At 32.5% G+C, this 21,993-nt stretch overlaps 3 protein-coding genes across 4 annotated transcripts; 1 reads left to right on the top strand and 2 right to left on the bottom strand.

The window, feature by feature from the left end:
• Positions 1–18: 18 nt before the first annotated feature.
• Positions 19–4,511, bottom strand: Tctp (translationally controlled tumor protein). Its single transcript, XM_088265690.1, has 3 exons — positions 4,407–4,511; positions 3,865–4,123; positions 19–570 (listed from the first exon to the last, which is right to left on the bottom strand). Exons 1-3 carry the CDS (start codon positions 4,432–4,434, stop codon positions 339–341), a joined length of 519 nt encoding a protein of 172 aa, XP_088121816.1. The 5' UTR covers positions 4,435–4,511; the 3' UTR covers positions 19–338.
• Positions 4,512–4,763: 252 nt separating this feature from the next.
• LOC148306046 (uncharacterized) lies at positions 4,764–21,035 on the top strand. Of its 2 annotated transcripts, none has more exons than XM_088265687.1 (19): positions 4,764–4,935; positions 6,172–6,270; positions 6,374–6,458; positions 6,577–6,704; positions 6,793–6,909; positions 7,382–7,601; positions 8,350–8,492; positions 10,253–10,496; positions 11,740–11,867; positions 11,963–12,100; positions 12,469–12,624; positions 13,088–13,232; positions 13,319–13,523; positions 14,388–14,592; positions 15,719–15,895; positions 16,916–17,035; positions 17,208–17,300; positions 17,513–17,581; positions 18,468–21,035. In XM_088265687.1, the coding sequence occupies exons 1-19, from the start codon at positions 4,801–4,803 to the stop codon at positions 18,627–18,629; spliced, it is 2,769 nt and encodes a 922-aa protein (XP_088121813.1). In that variant the 5' UTR covers positions 4,764–4,800; the 3' UTR covers positions 18,630–21,035. The 2 variants fall into 2 exon arrangements, with proteins under 2 accessions (XP_088121813.1, XP_088121812.1); XM_088265686.1 differs by having other exon boundaries at positions 4,764–5,025; positions 18,468–19,676.
• Positions 5,081–5,896, bottom strand: Alg14 (ALG14, UDP-N-acetylglucosaminyltransferase subunit). The gene has a single exon (XM_088265689.1). It carries the CDS (start codon positions 5,794–5,796, stop codon positions 5,152–5,154), a length of 645 nt encoding a protein of 214 aa, XP_088121815.1. The 5' UTR covers positions 5,797–5,896; the 3' UTR covers positions 5,081–5,151.
• Positions 21,036–21,993: the final 958 nt, after the last annotated feature.

Below are 21,993 nucleotides of genomic sequence, written 5' to 3'. Positions count from 1 at the left end.
CAAAATAAAAAGACATGATGGGATGATTTTTTTTTAATTATTCAGGATCTTTTCCATCTTCCATAATAAATACAAATATAAATATCACCTCACAGGACGAAAAATCAATATAAGCAATGTGTGTTGCTTTAACTTTGTGGGCACCCCGCGTTTCAATAGCAAAACAGGTGGCAAAGCAAGAACGGCTTCATAATTGATTTTGCAACTCGTGAGAGAACAATCATACAGAGGGGCATAATAAAAATACAAAAAATTATATTAAATTAATGTAATGGAAAACATTGGATAAAATGCAGTCATTGAAAAAAATATGAATGTAAAAAATGAAATGATTTTATTTAGAATTTTTCCTCCTCAAGACCATGTTTGAAGAACATGAGGACAGGCACAGATTGACCATCGATTTCCCGATATTCCATGAGAGCGATCATGGCGTCACAGTCCATGGATTCGCCGGTGAAGAATTGCAGCTCCTTAAACCTTCCCAGGATGTCTTTCATCACGGTATTCATATTGGTTTTGAACACATCAACCTGGTCAGGGGACTTCTGCTCTAGTTTCTCGACCAACCTGGAAAGGACAATATATGAACATAAATATGACAACTTCGTATATAAACAGCACAGACTAAACATAAAAGTATTGAAGCCATAGTATAAAAACTGTGAGAACCATTTATTTGATTAAATTCGGATAAATGATATAATTAAATAAATAAAATGCCACTGTAACATAATATATTTCTCAATCCGAATATTCCTCAGGCAAAAATAAACAATTCGAAATCTTAAAAGAAATATACCCTGTATGTTATTATAAATTGCAAAACCTTGTTGGATTTTAACATTATAGGACTTGACATTTAAGTTAATAAATAAATTTCATATGCTTGAAATATTAACCTTCTCATAAAGAGCGTAATTTTTCCAAAATCTTACTCGTTACAATTTTATTCAATAACATAAAATTTCTTATAAATTGTTAAGGAGTGTAAACATTTGGGATACAATTAAGATTTGGAAAAAACATCATAAACAAAAATATGAATTTTTGACAAATAATTAATCATTTTCAACTAAATTCGACATTTCAAAATTTGGCAAAAATGTGTCACAGCATTATCATTGATAAATTTACAGCACGAATAGCCACCTCTTTATAAGAGCTTCTTAACCTTCCTCTTCCGGTGATATGTATTTACTACAACTCGAGTTTAAAAATGAGAATATCAATATAAAATATAATATATACGGGCTCAGAAATTTTTGTATCCCTCAGTAATACTACTACGTTTTACATAAAAGTATTATAATATAAAATTATTCATTTGCAGCGACGGAAATAAATATATCGCAAAACAAATCGGGGATAGAATCACCAACACACAGAATATGCATGCATGCCGCACTTTACGTACACGCGCACGCGGCTTCCTACTGTTTCCGACGATCTCATTTTAGCTCACAAGACGTCGCCTGGGATGGTTTTATCGCTACACTAGCTGTGGCGGATATTTGTAATGTATTTTTTTTTCTTTTTTAGGTACACACCAGAGCTTACATTACAAAATTGATAGATTTCAACTTCAACTATGGTCAATAAAAGTAACATTTAGGAATATTCACATTTTTCCCGCTTTTAAATCACATTTTCATATGGTGTACAAAATACATATCACCAGACCGCACGGAAGTTTTTAGCATAGTAAGGGAAGAGTTAATGTACTTCGTTATGAGAGGTTCCAGTGTAATTTCTTCAGAATACAATATAAATACATACATAATAAATTTTAATAACAAATGATAACAATGAAAATTTACAACTTTATGGTAATGTCATGTTACTATGTCACTAAAATGAGGATGTATCAACATTATAGATATTCTAATAGTTACATAGTATTATCTCGCACACTTTGCTCCAAAAGTAATGAATAACTATTTACTTTCGGTATTAGTTGGTGCTTACTAAACATGCACTTAAACTAGTATTAATAATACCAATTTGACATTCTCTACCAAATATCACACTGCAAATGGTCAGATCTAAAACAATTAATTTATTATCCAGACATTTTAAATTAACCCAAAAGTGTAAAAGAGAGATTTCATGAAGTTTTAACTATCACTTTTGAGTGGCAATATGTGCTAGTGAGACTCTATCGAGCTTTTTTGATGCATATAAGGCTCGAGTTCACAATTTATAAGGTCTGGATAATAGTCGGTTGATGTTGCAAGGGTAATAAAAGAGAAATTCTAGGACAATGGTTCTTAACCGTGTTGGAGGTACCGAACCCCACCCATTTCATATGGAAAAATTTATTGCTAGATTGATATATTCCTTTCAAATAATATACTAGATCTATTGGATAAATGAATATTTCATAAGTCGTATCATTTTTCACAATAAGTCGGGTGTGTGTTTTGGCCTCTGCCGAACCCGGGAGACAGACTCACGAAGATTGAACCCAGGTTAAGAACCACTGTTCTAGGACAAAAACACATTTCACATTTTTTTATCACTAAACACTTTCTTAACACCTTTAATCATTCAATTACATTATGACACATGTTTTGATGCACTCCATATCATTATCAAACACCATATGCCAAACAAGTTTTTTTTTTCACACTGATTTAAGGGACACGTTTTTTTGTATTTTATATTTCCTTTTCACAGTTTGTGTAACTATAGATAAAAATGATTGAAATTAATAATAGAGATAGGTTAATTGCATAAACAAATTCCGTATTAAATTATACTATTGCTTAAATAAAGAAAAATCATAATTAACATCCATCTACAAACTTCCGCCTCCATGGTGTAACGGTTAGCGTGTTTAGCTACCATGCTGGAGGTCCCAGGGTTCGATTCCCAAGGGAGCGTGAAAATAAATATGTATAGTGATTTTACACTCTAATATTTTAATTTATTATTAGATTAAAACCAATATTTTTAGCTTTTCCACTTTTTTATTTGACCAGCGACCGGGTTTCGTCGTTACCGACATCATCAGACTGGTATATTTCGTCGTTACCGACATCATCAGACTCTTATATTTATTTAATATTACCCTGGAGTGGTCCCTGAGGCGCAGGAGTGATCACCTTGCCTTCATGTAAGTAACGATCAAGCTAACACTGTGTCTATGCGATGCTGTGCCCTATGCACTATTGGGTGCAGATAGGGGTTAGAAGAAGACAAACTTCACCGACTGATTTATCAATGAATGGAATCAAACACTACAAGACCATACAGGATCTAAAGCGCAGTAAGAGCATACGGGATAGGAGCATAAAGAGTTCTATAAAGAAGTATCTAACTAACCTCCACGCTGCTTCTACGCAGGGATAAGGTATTTCTACCCGTTCGGTCGATTGATGCTTGAGGACAGGAAAGGTATTTTTACCTTCTGCACCAGCCTCATTTCAAAGACAGAAAAGAAGGAATTACTGCAATTATATCGACCCCCCTGGAAAACGAAGCTGGGATCTCCAGCACGATACTAGGGAGCGCTGACTATTAACTCTAGACTATGGATCGGACACTAAACTACAGATGGCAGGCATGGCAGAAAGAGTGGCAATTTAGGTTACAAGCTTAAGTAAAAAAAGAAAGTCAAGTTAGACACATATTAAACCATTCTCATTCAAATTATAGTAAGGAGAGTTAAAATAATAACAGCATTAACCCATTACTTCTTTCGTTCGAATATTTTATATAGGCACAAAGATCACTAGGCACCCATTCATTAATTTTATTTAGTATTTTATAAAAGTTATAAAATTTAGGTTCAAAGTTAATACTTGTCAGGAATTACTTTTTACTAAGAATAGGAAAAACTTGGTAGAATAACAAACTCACGTTTTCATGTAACCCTTGAGGTATTGAGTATAAGATTTCTTGTCGCCGAAAGCGTAGGATTCGCAAAGCCTGTGATTCATGACGACATCGACACCTGTTTCTACTGAAGAATCGGTACCCTCATCCACTTCTTCGGCTGACGGATTAAAACCGTCAATTTTAATATCGTCTTGAGATCGGCTAACCAACTTGCCGGTTACTTCGTAGAGAACTTCATTGACAAGCTTCATCTTATACGAGTCAGAGAACATCTCGTCTCCTAAAAATAAATCGAGTAGCATGATAACCTATTTGGTGACATATGGTTGGGTAAATATAAACATACAATAATTTTTAACCGAAAAAGGAAAATAAAAAGGTCATACAATTTTAAACACTATAACTCGGTGAGTTAAATTAGATTTAACTGGAAAATAACACCTAAAAGGCGTTAAAATATTAGTCATTGAGCTGTCATTAACACGAAACGTCAAATCTCGGAAACTAGTAAAATATGAAATATTATGGGAGCAAATAGATAATACATTTTAACTTAATTTTACCTGAAATAATATCCTTATAAATTCTCATTTTGGAAGATGGATCTAGATTCTACACCCCTAAAAAATAAAACACGGCCGTCACCCTGTCGCACGTAACCGGAAAGGAAAGAAATCGGCCGGTTGCAGTCGTACCAACCACCAACTTCAAAAAACTTTTAACAAACTTATTTTTAATTGTGATTTTATATATTAAATGAAAAACGATGCTCAAAATAATTATTTTATTAAGCTTAATTTTTGAGATGTCTTTTGAATAAAATTATAGACATTCTTATGGTAAACTAAAATTACATTTATAAAAGTACCTAAAAATATTTAGACCCTAGCGTCAATAATGCGAACTAAATGAAAGTAGTCAAGTGAAGTAAAAAATGAATCAACAACCGCCGCCATCATGGAAGATACGTTATATTATTCTTCCTTGTGTAGATTGTGCGCCGAAGAAAATCCGAATGGGATCCCTTTATTCGAAGACGGCGAGGAAGGATCTGAATTAAGAAACCTCATCAACAGATACTTGCCGATCAAGGTATGTTCCCGTTTCAAATGCAAAAAAAGACAACATTTTGACCACCATCCTCAAATGTCATTTCGTCTCGCTTCCTACTCCAAAATCAGTGTAATTACTATTTATTCTTAAAGTATTTAGATTCGAGGTTTAAATAAAACTCACGTTTATAATGCGTGTGTCAAATATATTTTCATTATTTTTGTAGTCACTGGAAAGCAAACGTATGGCTATTTATTATGACAATCTGCCAAAGTATTTTGCCCTTGAAAAACGCAATAGCTGTTTCCACTGCACCACAAATACATCAGAAATATAAAGTAAGATCTTTCCAGTCAGGGAAAGCGTCCTAACTCGGCAAATGCTTTCGATGAATATAATTTTACAATTCAACATAAACAAAATATTTAAGGCAAATGCAATAAAACAGATCGGAATGCAAGTTCCTGGTCCGTTGCATATTATCACGTCTGGGGCATATTTAAAAACTGTCGGAATGCTTGTTATGGTAGAAAATAATGTGGTCCACACGGAAGATACGAAGCTCTGTCCTACTTGACGACTTCTGTAGATTTTAACGATCGAATGTTCGCTTTCGTTCGAGGTTTTCCCTTCAAAATCGGTCACTTTTATTTCACTCGTCTTGTCAGAACTGGCTATTGCATACAATCTAGGATTGTAATTTGAGGTGTTTATTTTCTCTAAAATTCTCAACATTTCTGCTGTATGACCTCCTGATCCCATACATATTATTGTCTTTACACTCTTCACTTGAGGTCCAAAATCTCTCTTGGTTGTATTTAAATTTAAAATGTAAAACAAAGTCCGTAAAGAAAATAGAACACCAGTCAGTAAAAACAATAATAAAAAGAAAAACAACATCTTTTAACTTTAATTAACAGCCTTGTATTAATTTTATCCTCATTTTTTATTGCTAAATTGTTTACAATTTTATTTGTCAAATCAGTAAAATTTCAGTATTGCCAATCTACTACACATTTTAACCAGGAAGAAAAATTTGGTTGCTGGTACCTACTCATTAATTTTAAAAACGATAAAAATAAGTATCTTGACACAGTTTCTTTTATGCAATTTTTTTTAATGTGGCTTTTATCTCAAATAATATTGATACTTATTACTCAATATAACTGAATTTCGTATTTTAAAAAAATATACATTTGAGTATAGTGAAACCCGGTTATACTTTTAATAAATTAGTGCATGTTTTATTTATTTACGTTATTGATTTAATTTTAGGTTGATCTTGACTTAAAGCTGCCAAGGTCAATTTGTCCAGGATGCAATATACAATTAGAGGCTACAGTACAGTTTTTGGATTTGATTGTAACGGGACAGGTATGCTTTATATTATTTTATATTTAATTTCTTTAAATCAATGGCTTTTACACCACAAATGTAATTTTTCAATTATTAATACAGATTTACATATGATTTTCAGATGATATTACGAGACCTCCTTAAAGCAGAAAATGAATCTCTAAAAAAGGATTCTAATAAACCAGATGATAAAATTGTAGTTCACAGTAAGTTTATACAATTATTGAAATGAAAAAAAAAATTTTTTTTGATTAAACTTTTATTTTTGTGTAATTGTTAGATTTTAAAAATATGTTTATGCATTTGAGAATTTCCCGTTTTCAGTTATAGATGATGGTAATTTTTATTCTTCTGACCATTCGATAACTCTTCGAGTGGAAGGTTTGGACAAACCAAAACGAAAAAGAGGTCGTCCCAAAAAATCTATTCCAACCGATCCTCCGCCAATCGAGGTATTGATTATTTGCCAAAATTCCCATGTAATATGAATTGATTGTAATGTCTTGGAATATGTCTATCTTATTATCAAAAATTTAATAGGCACCGATTCCTGAAGCTATTTTGCCTCCAGACGAAGAACCTCAGGATGATCTGACTGATGCTGGAGGAAGGAAAAGACGGAGAAAAGCTCCACAACGCTTTAAAGAAGCTGTCCAGGTGAGAACTTTTACATTCCTTTGAACAATTTTCACTTCTATAAATATGCAACACCAAAAAATGTATATAGTACATTGGATATTTTGAAAATCTCAAAAATTTAAAATGATTTGATATGATAAATTATATACATAATACTCTCATGTTAACACATTGTTGTCGGGCGATTTTTTCATCAACCCCAATCCTAATTATTCTCAGACAGTCTGCCGCCCGACCTTCAGTATACTAATCACAAGTAACCACTAACCCAATTCCGATCTGTACAACCTTTTTTGGCGTTTCTTGCGCTCTACCAAAAGTAAGCAAATAGAATGCTTTTAAACGTCTCCCTCTCTCTACCAACAGAATGTAAAAGACGCTTTTAAGCATTTCCTGCAACCAATGTGTTAATACACGATTAAAAAAACGGTTTGAATATTGCAAGAAGTGTTAAAATATTTGTTAATTTTTTGCTTTTAAACCTTACCAGGGAAAAGAATTAGAAAGAATATTTCGAGAAGAGGGTGTTATTGACGAGTCTGAGAATGAGTCGGACACCTCTGTACAAGTGGACTCCTCTTCAGCGAAGAAATCAACTAAACCAGTTCAATGGGAGGATGAGATTATCGGTCATATGGAAACACCTGAAGGCACACCCCTTGGACAGCTAGTCATTGTGAATAAAGCTAAGGGCAGAGGAAGACCTAAAGGTAGATATCAATGCACATCACTATTTTCAATTTATATTGAAGGAGTAAATAATTTAACTGTTACTGAAAACAGACTAAAATAAAATTAATTTTTTCACTCTAATATTTATTCAATATTACCTTGGACTGGTACCTGAAGCGGAGGGCTTATTACTTTTCCTTCGTTTTTTAACGATCAAGATAACACTGCCTTTACATAATGCAGTGCCCTATGCACTATTGCGGTGCAAATAAGGGGTTTAAATTAATGAAATGAAAACAGACTACTGATATATTTAGAATAAATCTAAAATTACCCATAGAAAGTCTATATAAGTTGTGAAAGAGAGCTTTCTATTTTACTATTAGGTCGACAGACCAATAGTGGTGTCCAGCATCAGCAGATCTCTGCATGTATGAATATGTATTCATCCCAAGTATGTTGTCAAGCCACTGTTCCAATTCTTTGAGAGTAAATGTCTTAGAAGGTCCTAAGTGTTTTACTACAGCCCACTAACTCTCCAAGGACATTTGAGAAAATGCATTTTGAATTTGATTGAAGTCATGTTCAAATTCTATTTTTATAGAATACTTAGTGTACCAATGTACACATATAATATTTGTACCATTATAAGCAATTGTTTTGTAAGTGATTGTATTTCTACGTGGGATACTATCATTTCTCTCGTCCCGCCGTGTTATGTATGTTTTGAATTCTTGGTTAGAATTTAATTTCAAATAAGTACATCAATTTCCAAACTATTTCTAGGCAAGAGTCGTTCAGTTCGTCAAACCTGCCTCATATGCCAATTGGAGTTTACATCTCTCGGGCGTTACATGGCTCATGTCGCCCTTCACCACTCTCAACTTGCGCCACCTGCTAGTGAGGAACCCAACGATTCCCTGAATTTGGTATTTATCTTCATACTACATATCTAACAGATATCAGATAAAATATGCATGTGTATGTCTCAAAAATGTATAAAAATAACATAAGATGTGTTTGGTTTGAGCAATGAGTTGAGTAACAGTTCGTATTAATTAATGAACATCTGTTTTTTGTTTTACACCTTGAATATGATTTTTTTGCTCCTTTTTTACGTATAAAAATTACGTAAAAAAAGTTATTCATACATATTTGTTATTTTTTTGTTTACGTTTCACTCCTTATTATTTTTTGGTACATGCATCAATTTATATAATATTTAAAACATTAACAACAAAAATCCCACATAGGCATAGCTTGTATGTGGATATACAATATACCCTGTAGTATGAAGCTTATTGTAATATTTTGAAACCAAAAAAATAGCTTTAAAAACAAGGGTAAAAAATCATATAAAAGATTTCAAGAAACACAATCAAATTTTGAACCCTAGGTAAGAAAATTAAATTAAGAATATAACGTTACCAATAAATTTGAATTCGTTTGTACACGTTTGTTGTGGACTACTTATCGGTCAAATATCAATGACCTCCTCTTGCAAACCATGTTAAATTGTTAAAGTGGTAAATTGATAAGATAATTGATTAATATTTCAATCATTTCATCAATTCACCAACTCGTGATCTACAAGAAGAAACCACTGTCATTTATCCAATGTAAAATGTAGTGCATACACAAATTCCTTGAAGAAAGGCATCTTGAGCTAACCATACCCGCTGACTTAGGGGCAGTGAAGTTGGCATGTCTCTATCAAGTCTCGATTTATAATTTATCTCCACCATTAAAATCATTAAAATGCACTCAAATATACAATGCATTAAAAATGATAACCCCAATCAATGAAAATACAAACTCTATTCTACAGTTAGGAGAAAACATTGGGTGTGTAGTGGTACTTTAAGTGCATATGTATAATATATAAATGATGCTAAAACCAGTTTTTACTGATTGTGTATTTTCTTGAAATATTTAACATCAACCATTATGATTCTCTTGGAATGCTTACTATATTTTCTTTAGAATAATTGTTATTATTTTATCCGTTCACGAATCTTGATTATATTTGACATAGTAACATATTTTCTAGTTCTAACCCTTATCCGCACCCAATGGTGCATATGGCACTGCAATACTGACATAGTGTTATCTTGATCATTAACATATAAAGGAAAGGTGATCAGCTCTCCGCTTCAGGTACCAGTCCAGGGTAATAATTAAGAAATATTAGAGTGAAAAAATCACCAGTCCAGGGTAATAATGAAGAAATATTAGAGTGAAAAAATCACTTATATTTATTTGACCCCCCCTCTGGGAAGTGAACCCGAGACCTCCAGAACGGTAACCGAGAGTGCTGACCATTACACTACGGAGGCGGACAGTAACATATATGTACTGTATGCAAAATATATTCATATACATTAGGCCAGTCCTCATACCCTTTCTTACCATAACAAAATCAGTATACTCTAGTAAATAACCATCACTCTACACCCATGTCTCAAAAACCAGTAGGAAAAGCATATATTTTAACTCAATGAGGATAGAATATAGGCGTTAAAGACTGGTCCCATATATTTTTTGCATAGAATTTTTGCTACTTGGTCAAATATTAACAGGGTTTATGATTCATCCCAACTTTGTTATTTATGTTCTATTTTTCTACAATTGGTTAACATAATATATAATATCTTTGGTATTTATAGATTTCCTGTTATTTTAAATATAGATTAATGAGAATGCTCCGGAGGAACAAAGTTTAATGAATACTTCAAATCAAAACTTAGAAAACCAATGTCCGGAAAACTTTTTCGCTGAAGACAGTGAAATTGGTGATAATGGCTACATGGATACAACCGTCGTGGTTGAAAGTAATACCAACGCGCTAGACGAGGCTGCTAATTTACTAAATAATCAAACCCTCCCGGAACAGTTGTCTGAAATTCTTCCTGAAGGTTCTTCACAAACAGAAGGTAAATATATGATTACTTCTTAAAAATCCATAGTCGAACCAATAAAACATTTACTTACTTACTCCTGCCATATGCCATACGAAAAGCGAGGTATCAAAGATCTACTTTGTTTTACACATGTACACAAATTCACTTCCATTTTTTTGGCAAAACAACTTTGAATGTACATATTCAGTTTACACAATCAAGTTCGCATATCTAATTATGTTTTAGTTTATTTTTAAATTTTGACCTTTACAGTGCAATAAATAGCATGAAATGTTATGTCTTTTTGCCATTAATATCAATTTCTTCTTCTTACCCTCATCCGCATCAAGTAGTGCATAGGATGCCTTATCACATTATGACACTTTATATAAATATATGACAAAAAATATGTATATATACATATAAATATATATATATATATATATAATATATATATATATATATAAATATATATATATATATATATATATATATATATATATATATATATATATATATATACATATATATATATATACATATATATATATATACATATATTTATATATATATATATATATATATATATATATATATATATATATATATATATATATATATATATATATATATATATATATATATATATATATATATATATATATATATATATATATATATATATATATATAATACCAACCATAACTCTAGCCCTTTTTCCATCTCGTAGTATAATCTTCGCATCATGGTTTTACCTAAATGTACATATTTCTCAGTAGCGCTAATATCATTCTTTTTTTTCGAGCGAGTTTTCAGTAAAAATCCCTCTTTTGTACATGGTGTAAAGCCATCTCTCCATAGCTGCACTCAAGTATATGTATACCCATGTACGCTTAGTTGTACTCAATATGAAATATCAACATGGACTATCCAAATAGCCCAATGAGCACATTAAAGCCCGCTTAACTAATGTTGTTACCAGCTTGCACAATGTCGACTAGATTAACACTAAACCCCATATATGTACATGTCAAACAACTGCCACACATTTCATGTGAGCACCTTATGGCAACTCTGTGAAACACATGTTTTCCATGTGAACGCTCGTACAAACAAACCAGAAACGTGTATTAGTTGCGACTGACGTGCAATTGTCACATGTTCAAATTTCTAACTGATTTCTTACTAGACCGAGTTTGAGAGAAATGTAAAGCGTGACCAGATACATATTTAGAATATCTAATTTGCAAACATTTAATATAGATTTTTTTTTAAGTGGCTGCTGAAAATTTGGAACCTCCACCAAATGTGTTAAGTTGTAAGAAAACTGATGGATATAAATTTAAATGTCCACAATGTGACAAATTATTCAATTCCAAACAAAGTTGTGAAGGTCATGTGAAGGTATGTCAAGATTATTAATAGTATTGGACTTTGTTAGTAGATTGTATTATTAAATTAAATTTATTTGAAAATCATTCTTTACTTTGTTTTTTTAGGCATCACATCTGAAGGAAAGACCTTTCAAATGTGAGCAGTGTGGAAAGACATTCCCATACCAAGTTTCACTAAAGCAACATATGTTAGTGCACTTCCCCAAGGGTCACCGAGGTTACGCCTGCGACCTTTGTGGCAAGGTCGGTATTTGATTTTTATTTCATAAACTCTTTTTTGTGTGCAAAATGTCTACATTTTACTATTAGTAACAGTTTGAACACATTCTGAATTTAAATATCCCACTCTTTGTGCTGAAGGGATCTAGGTGACACTGGAAGACCCGCGTGGTAGAAGGGGGTACAGAATTTTTTTGCTAGATTGTAACAGGGATATCAACAACTAAGCTAGGGGCCAAATAGAGCATAGAAGACCACGGTGTAGAGTCACCAATTCTCGTATATAGGAGCGGAATATATCTGATGATCACCATGTAAACAGTAGTTAAATTTTGTATGTAGTTTTAAAATACGTATGTACTTATAAAAATGTTAAATTTTTGTTTTCTTAGGTTCTAAGTCATCCATCTTCTGTTATTTACCACAAAGAAGCCGAGCATAATGGTCGGCGCTTTGTGTGCAGTAAATGTGGGAGGGCATTCAAACATCGGCAGCTTCTACACAGACATCAACTCGTTCATTCAGATAATAGACCCTTCTTCTGTACGGTAAATTAATATTTCTCTATTTCCTTATTATTATTATCGTTTAATAATATTGTTAGATTTTCAGTTATCCGGATTGTTAAATTAAATAATAATAACAAATAAAATTAGAAAAATTGCTGATTTTATCGCGAAACATATTGCGTCTACCGTTGTTACGTTGTAACGCATAACATTTTGGTCATTGCTTTATGTGTATTTCTGACGGCGTCCTGAAAAATATGAGTCATTGTGCGCAACATTCGCAGTTTCAAAAAGAACTCTTGGCTTGAAGCAGATTGCTTTTTAAGAATAATCACCAAAGCCTCATTTTAGAGTACAGTATTTTGCATATTCAGATGTTTGGTATGGGACTATAGGTGTAAAAATAAGCAACAGAAGAATATATTTTATAGATGTATGCAATAATTTTCATTATTCTTATGTTATCTTTATTAGGTTTGTCCTTTTTTTAATGTATTTGCAGATATGCAATGCGAGCTTCAAAACTAAGGCAAACTTAATAAATCATCAGCCAACTCACACAGGTGTGAAGAAGTTTACTTGCGGGGTTTGTAACCAACCATTTGCACACAAGACTAGTCTGACTCTTCATCTCCGGTGGCATGCAGGTAATTTCATTTTGTTCTCAATTAATTTTATTAAATCACCTACTTTATTGCTTTATAGTCATATCATGTTTTGTTCTGTCTTAAAGGTGAAAAGCCATACTCGTGCACCGTGTGTGGGAAAAGCTTCAGCCAGAATGGGAACCTTGCGGAGCACATGAGAATACACACGGGCGAGAAGCCTTACTCCTGCTCCATATGCAAGCGCGCCTTCACCACCTCCTCACAACACCGCTTGCACCTGCAGCGACACCGGGGGGAGAAACCGTGGCAGTGCATAGATTGCGGAAAGAGGTTAGTATTTATATGAAAGTTTTATAGTTTCCCACCCCTATCCACTAAGTATCTACTAAGTCTAAAAAAATACAGCCAGTTTTATTAATATTAGTGAGATTTTCATAAAAAATAAGTTTAAAAAATAGAAAAGTTTGCTTTTTTTCATTAAAAAAACATTCGTGCAACAGTCAAAATGATTACTATTACTTACATTTTTTGATTTCTGACCATTAATCAAATGAAGAATATCATTTTAATTTCTAAAAAAAGTCAAACATATGTAATACTTTTATAAAAAAATAATACAGGACAATGGCAGATTGAAGATAAGTGATATTATAGGTAAATGGCGCTTCTCCACTATCCGGAATTCCGTGTAATTTTACCGTCCGGCACGTCGGTTAGCGTTTTAATACGACAATTGGCTTGAATTGGCTTGTGTTTTAATCCATATATCTTCGGATCGGTGCTCTTGATCGGTGCGTGAACCGGTTGCACGTAAATTTGATCACGCTAAACTGTCATAGTCGTTTTCATTTTTTTCGGACTGCCAGACGGTGAAATCCCGTGTAGTGGACAAACCAAAGGGTTTTTTGACTAATTTTCATTATGTTAAAAATTAATTGTCAAACAATATTCCTGAAACTCAATATTTATACATTTATACTGTTAAAAAAAAAAACCCATATACTTGATAAGTTGTCTGTCTCATAACAATCAAGAACTAGAATGATATATGGAGCATTCACATGGAGACGTGTTTTTTTTTTAGTAAAATTTAATTGGCGTTTGTTGTTCACTTGAGACAGTCGCTAGTCATGCGTAGAGGGTGTATGTGGCCAAGGGTCCATGATCTACCTCTCACACTCAATATTCTTTCAGATTCCTAAATAAAGAGACATGGCGAGTTCACGCACGCCGGCACCGTGGAGAACGTCCATTCGCTTGCTTAGAATGTGATCGTACTTTCACCGAAAACTGGGCTTTGAGAAAACATCAAAGGATACACTCTGGAGAGAGGCCTTACGCTTGCAACGTCTGCGGGAGGACCTTTGCTGATTGTTCGAACCTCACTAAGCACAGAAAGGTATACCTAGTAGTTAGTACATAATAAAGAGTTGACTATATTCTAAGTTTTAAAAAAACTCATTAACTCATGTATGAGTGATCCTATATTCAATACATATTCCATGTATTTAAATTTAAAGTAAATTGATTATTTTTCACAATTCTTATTTTTTTGGCAGATAAATTTATGTAAAAAATCACGAGACATTTGGTACTATGTAAAAAAATAAGTCTACAAACCTACCCTCTCTTTATCCTTCAGCGTTCCAAGGATACAACTCTAAAATTTAGACTTAGCTTCACATACGGTGTTCAAAAATGATGTGGAATGTATCGAAACACATCGCTCACTCCTTTCAAGAACGTCATAAATCAAAAATCGTAAATTTTCAGTTGTGCATGTTTTCGGAATGCCCAGAAAATGTACTATATCCCAGCAAAAGAGGCATATTTTTAACTTAATATTTACCCGCTACAGGGTATTGTTTGTATTGTTTAATTATTTTTTTAAACATACCAAATATTTATCAAATGGAGAAAAAACCTTCAGGTTTTACCTAAGAAGATCTGTTGCACAGTAAAAAGTTCAATAAGTGGCTTGATATTTATTTTTAATACATTGTATTATATTTTTAAACTTTAAAAACGTTCTCATGAAAAATCAAGTTTTTTGATATGACATTCTTGAAAGGAGTGAGCGACATGTTACCATAGATTTTAAGAAACAGCGATATTTACCGAGTGAAATTTAATTTAAAATATCTGTACTTTGATGTCGGGAAAATAAAACAGACTGTGACATCATTAGTTATTTCGATCACCAGAATTAAAATGAGCTCCTCGGAGAAGTATTGAAGATATGTAGTTTGGCAATTGTTCTAGTGGGAACCATCCAGTACGCAAAAATTTCTAGATGCTGACACTAAAACACAGTTGTTGGTAAATTTAATTAGGGAAGGTCAATTATTTCTTTGCACATATGCACATATGTACTAAGAAACTACGTGTGCTACTTATGTGTATGTTTGGAATTTTGCTTCGCTTGTTGAAAACCTTTGTATGCATCTCTCAAGGTCCACTTATTGACCAAAACCATACCTCGTTACCACGATTGTGTACATAATGTGTATTTATTTTGTACATAGATTCACCGCGACGCTCAAGAGACAAATGCCTTCCCTCCTGATGTACCACTGAATGACAACACAGTCACTATTATGGGTGATGTGCACGACCAATCAGATGGGACAGTGGTGTATGTCACATATCAAGGCACTGGAGACAGTACTGATGGAACATCTACATTCCACATTATTAATGAGGTAAATAGAAAAGAATCATAGTATGTAAAAGCTCATTACTTCAAACAAAGACAATTCAAAATCCTATTAGACCTATTATCAAAAAAATTGTGTGTTGAACCCTTATCCGCACCCCAACGGTGCATAGGGCACTGCGTTGTATAAACGCAGTGTTATCTTGATCGTTTACACATGAAGTAAAGGTGATCAGCCCTCCGCTCCAGGTGCCAGTCCAGGGTAGTATTGAATATATGTAACAGTGAAAAAATCACTTATATTTATTTTACCCCCCTTGGGAATCGAACCCGGGACCTCCAGAACGGTAGCCGAGCGTGCTGACCATTATCGAAAAAATTGTACTATTTTAAAACTTTTCATAGCTCAAAATTTGGAAAAATGATTTGCCAGAAATTCTAAATAAATTTGATAATTTTTTTTACAAATTTCAATTCTAAATCATTATCATTAGTACAAGGATAAGCAAATACATTTAGTTATCTGAGCCAACAGTTGGAGCCGCTCACGTGTTGTGCCTGTACTGATTTTAAATGACCTGTCAAAGGGAAAACTGCTCTTCCGAAACAAAGCTGACACATCTAATATCTTGATATATGCCCCTCAGGGCGCCGTATCCGGTTGTGGTCCCGTGGTTAGTGTCGGTTTCTGGATTCGAACACACTCTACCACAATTTGATACTTATTTTTAACAAGGAGCCACTAAGGCTCACAGAAAAAAAAATTTCTAATCGTACGAAATAGAATTTTTTTTGTTAATAATAGAATCACTTCAAACTTTTTTTATAAAAAATTACAAACGGAAGCTAACATTTTAACTATATCATGTAGAAAACACTTCTGAAAATTGAAGGTACAATGATAGATAAGTGACCTAACAGTGTTTTCACAATTATTCCTTATGTCAAAAATAATCTTTAAAAACTTTTGTAAAATTTACCTATTTTACTTTTCATATTTTCAGACACTTTTTTGCATCTTCAACTATATTTTACTAAATTATTTACACTTGCATTTTTTTTTTAGGATTCTGATGTCAAAGCTCTTGGAGAGTGTGATTTGTACAACACAGAAGCATTGGAAGATGATAATGCCTATGACGAAAAACATACTTTAGAATCTATCCCAACAACTATCTTTGATCAGGTTATTCTTACTTACGTAATTACTTATATAATACATAGATCCATTTTTTCTTCACAAAATACCTGGGACTTTCACTTTTTTTATCCCTCATTCAGTTTAATTTTCTTGAAAATAAAAATATTTATGGCATTTAACATAATTTAATTTACCAACCAACATGAATAATCTCTAGGTGACTGATGAAGATGGAAACCCGCTACACTTCACTATGCAAGATGGAACACAACTAGCCATCACATCATCAGATGGAGGGAAATCTCTTCAGGTATCATATGTTTTATGTAGTTATATAAGTACTTTAATTTGTGAAGGAAATGAAAGATAGTCATTGTAAAAGTTGTTACCGCACTGACAATTTATTAATACATACGTGGTTACATATTCCACACTGTTTAGCTCAGTAGATTGTCACAGACTGTGCAACTATGGGTACAGAGTTAAATTTTTAAATTATTTTATTTAATTACCTTTTTTTAGGTTACAACGCACGACGGACAGACTATACCAGTTCAACTCAGCGATAAATTAGATGATGATGATGATATGGTGAGTAAAGTTCAATCAAATTGTAGTAGAGTGGGGTTCAAAGACAGAAACTTGAATCAACACCAAGCATGGGACCACAACCCAACACTATCAGTAAATCATTAACCGAACATTAGTCATGTGTATGTGCAAACCGTAATTGATTAACATTTTCATATTATTTTTTGACATCTCATTAAAGATGAAGAATAATATGGAAGTCTGGGCATTTACGGGGCTGACGACCGTCATAGGCTGGTTTAAGTGATCACTTTACACATGTGTAACATTCACCAATTCTACCCATTATTGACAACCACACTATTCAAATTCTTGGAAGTTCTATATATATGAACCAATTTAGAAACCTTAAAACGTGCAAATGTTGTAAATAAATTATCTGGTCAAATTATAAGCTAAAATAATAAAAATGAAAATGGTATTTTCTGGCGTTTCTCATGTGTGTGATTATAATCCAGGATTCGGACCTCACAAACTAATATAAGAGTTTCTGCTTATTAAAAAGCTTCTTTACATCTCACAAATAGATGTCTCTAGTGAAGTTCTAGTGATTCAAGAACAAGGTTTCTAAACTGGTTCATATATATAGAACTTCCAAGAATTTGAATAGTGTGGTTGTCAATAATGGGTAGAATTGGTGAATGTCACACGTGTGTAAAGTGATCACTTAAACTAGCCTATGACGGTCGTCAGCCCCGTAAATGCCCAGACTTCCATATTCTTCTTCATCTTTGATGAGATGTCAAAAAATAATATGAAAATAACTCCTGTAATTGGAGATAATCCAGATGTTGTGAACAAGTATTTGGACACACTCAAAATGTTGTAGATTAACATTTTATTCAAAATTGTAATCATTCAATATTATTTTTTGTGCTTTTTCCAGATGCAAAAGGAAGAACTTATTTTGGGTCCTCCGATTGTGGGAGTCGAGAACAGTTCCGAGGACCTCATGCAATCCATCCGGGTGATGGGTCCGGGCGGACAGAGCGTGAGATTCCTCGCCACCCTCGATGACAACATGTCCTATTTTGCATTTGGTAACTAGTCAACAGAGTTTGGAAAAAATACTATTGAAAATAACTACCAATCCAACCAACAAAACCCCAGCCAGTAAATCCAGCAACTACTTTCAGTACATGCTATTCGTTTAATTGAATCTCTACTTGTGCAATATTTTATAACCGATCTGTAAAAAAATATTTTAAATCATATTGTCTCGCCTTTTTCGCGATATGTAGAGCTAAAATATAATTTTCTTAGAAATATAAAATGATGGTTTTTTTATTTATCAAAGTTGTGCAGAAATGTATGTACATATTTGTAATTTTTTTATCAGTTACCTAACTCTTAGGGTTACATGCAAATTATATAAGTTATCAAGAAATTAATAAATTAATACACAACCTGTTTAGTTATGTTTAACGAAATTTCCAATGACGATAACCATAAATTTGAAAATGTTTTAATTTCTCACTTTATTTTTATCCGCTCGAGAAACTTTATTTTGACTGTTTATTTCAATTTATTTATTTGTGCAAATAATAACTATTTAGTAAACATTTTTTCGATTCCTGGCCAATTAATAGTCGTAATCAACATTTGAAGCACTAGCTTTGTGATTTTTCATTTCATAACTTACAAAGTAACTCTTGTTTTATTCATTGATTTGGCATTAACTTTGAGAAATAATTTATATGATTCAATTATAATAATAAAACACTCCTATAAGATTAGTTTCGAAAACTACGAATGTTCTCATTAGTATGAAAATACACCCTACCTAACAAGCAACAAATAATGTACGCTCTGATAGAGTTTGGTTTGGAGAGGGCTGGTAAGTGAGTTAGGGTTAGTTTAACGGGAATATAGAAAGAAAGGGTGAGGAATCTGAAAAATTATTAGTTTATTTTTTCTGTATTTATTAATTTGCAAGGTTGTTTGAATGTAACTGGATGTAATAATTTAAGTGCGTGTGTGGGTCGAAAGAGTGATTATATGGCCATTATATGATTTACAAATCACCCAATCTAATGGGATATTCTGGATGGCACAATTTGACACATAGTAAGCATCAAAGCATACAAAAAGAAAACAAGATTAGATAATAAACTCAAATCACTTACTAAGAACAAATTTCCCTTTCAATAATGACTCTTTCAACTCCATATTTGAATTATTACATCCGGTCACATTCAAAGGCCACATTATCAAAAACCTTGAAAATTGGGAAATACAAAAATGACAAAAAACATTAATTAATAATATTCCTCACCCTTGGTTTCTGTACTCCTGTTAAAACAAACCCCACCCCCTGCTGCTATCCTGGTAGGGTCCACCTACTTTTATTACTACCTAAATGATTTATTTCTTTATTAGTTTCAACTATTGATGACAACTGAGAACATCAGTAGTTCTCGAAAATATTTGTGTTTACATTAGTAAACTCAAAAATGTTTTATTTTTATGTTCACAAAATAACTTTGTTATAAAATCACTATATATCTTACTAGAACTTTATAATTAGTCTGTTATTAAAAATATTTCATTTATTGACCATACCCCATTTCTTGCCCTTCAATATAAAAAACAACCTCTTAAAATTCCTACCCGAGCCATGCTAAATATTTAAATTTATGTTTTGTAGATAGTTTTTAGTATTAATTAGTTTTGAGGATGAAGCTGTTTGCTTTGAAACTGGTCAACATTATAATTAAGTTATAATGAGATAGTTATATATTTTTAGCTTTAGGTTTTAACAGTAAAACTTTTTGGGAAATACATATATTTAAATCTTACAAGCTGTGTATTTTGTGAATCAGTACATATATAGGTAATCAGTTTTTCCACCAGAAGGCACTCTAATTTTTGACTGAATAGTGATTCATGTAATTTGCGCATCAATCTAAATGCATCTGAGATTTAACTGTATTGATTTGATTATACATATGTATGCACATATTTAAATACATACTTATACAAAAATTTATATTGTATGTGATATGTATAGGGCCAAGTTACTTCTTCTTCAAACCCTTATCTGCACCTGACGGTGCGTAGGGTGCCGTGTCATATAAATGCAGTGTTATCTTGATCACTAATACACCTAGGAAAGGTGATCAGTTCTCCGCTTCAGGTACCAGTCCAGGGTAATATTAATTAAGTATTAGAGTGAGAAAATCACTTATATTTATTTTACCCCCCCTCCCCCTGGGAATCGAACCCGGGATCTCCAGTACAGATTCCAAGTTTTGACCATTACGGAGGCGGATTCTATGCTATTTATTATTATTAATTTTAAAGGTATGTATTATAATGCAATACCTATGTAACAATATGTCAGACTGTTTGTCCTGAAGTAACAATGTGTTGCAAAATAAACAAAATGGTCATCAATGGGTGTTTTTTATGTAATTTTTGAGGTTTTATATACAATAAATAAAAGATAAAAAAATGAGTAAACCACAAATTTATGCAATGAAACACAAACCACACCACAATATGAAATGTGTTCTTGCTGCGATACAGTGAAAATGTCGTCATATTATGTATGTATATTAATATGTACATACAACCTTTTTAAGTTATTTTTAAAATAGATTTATTTTATTATTATTTATTGTGTACAATTATTATATATATTTGATGTTAATGTAAATATTGTATGTACACTATAATGGTGTTAAATTTCTTCATAATCAAAACAAAATATATATATGTGTATGTGTACCTATATAGTAATTCTATGAATATGTTTTTCAGGGGTTGCATATAAAATACATTTATTTTCTGGAGTTGCCATATAAAAAAAAATATTCTGGGGCTGCCATAATACTTTTTTCTACATGCTACTTTCCTAGCAATCTTCAGAATCACTGCCTCCTATACCAGATTTGAGCTGTAGGCTAAGTCTAGCAATTGTGTGTAAACTGGTTTTCTATAATTTATTTCGGTTTCGAAGCTGACGATTCCCCTTATTTACACTTTTCAATATGCGCCTTCTAACTTTTCTGAAATATCCTGTATGTACAAATTGGAAACTTTGTATTAACAATAGGTGTTAATTGACATTGAAAGACAGATATGTAGTAATATATCACAGGCGAACATGTTAACCTATTGCAGAATGGCATTTTAATTTTAAATCGTAAATGATATATGTATAACTAATACATAATAACTTCTCAGAATTTGCTTACCCTATTATTGACAATAAGTAGAATTTTAATAATATTATTAATCTTTGACACCATGTTAATAATCATCAACTATAAATAATTTAGATATTATTGAAATCCATAAAAAAGAAAAACTAGAAAAAAACTTAACTTTACATTCCACAGCCTGTAAATACTGTGCTTGTTCCTCTAAACCACTTACATGTTTTTCCCCATCAAAAATGTCAAACCCAT

Source organism: Brachycentrus maculatus, unplaced genomic scaffold (assembly GCF_059751285.1).
Source record: "Brachycentrus maculatus isolate JH-2025_06_01 unplaced genomic scaffold, ASM5975128v1 h1tg000257l, whole genome shotgun sequence".
NCBI lineage: Eukaryota > Metazoa > Arthropoda > Insecta > Trichoptera > Brachycentridae > Brachycentrus > Brachycentrus maculatus.
Note: the sequence above shows the minus strand (reverse complement) of the source record. Positions and strands in the feature narration are given on the sequence as shown.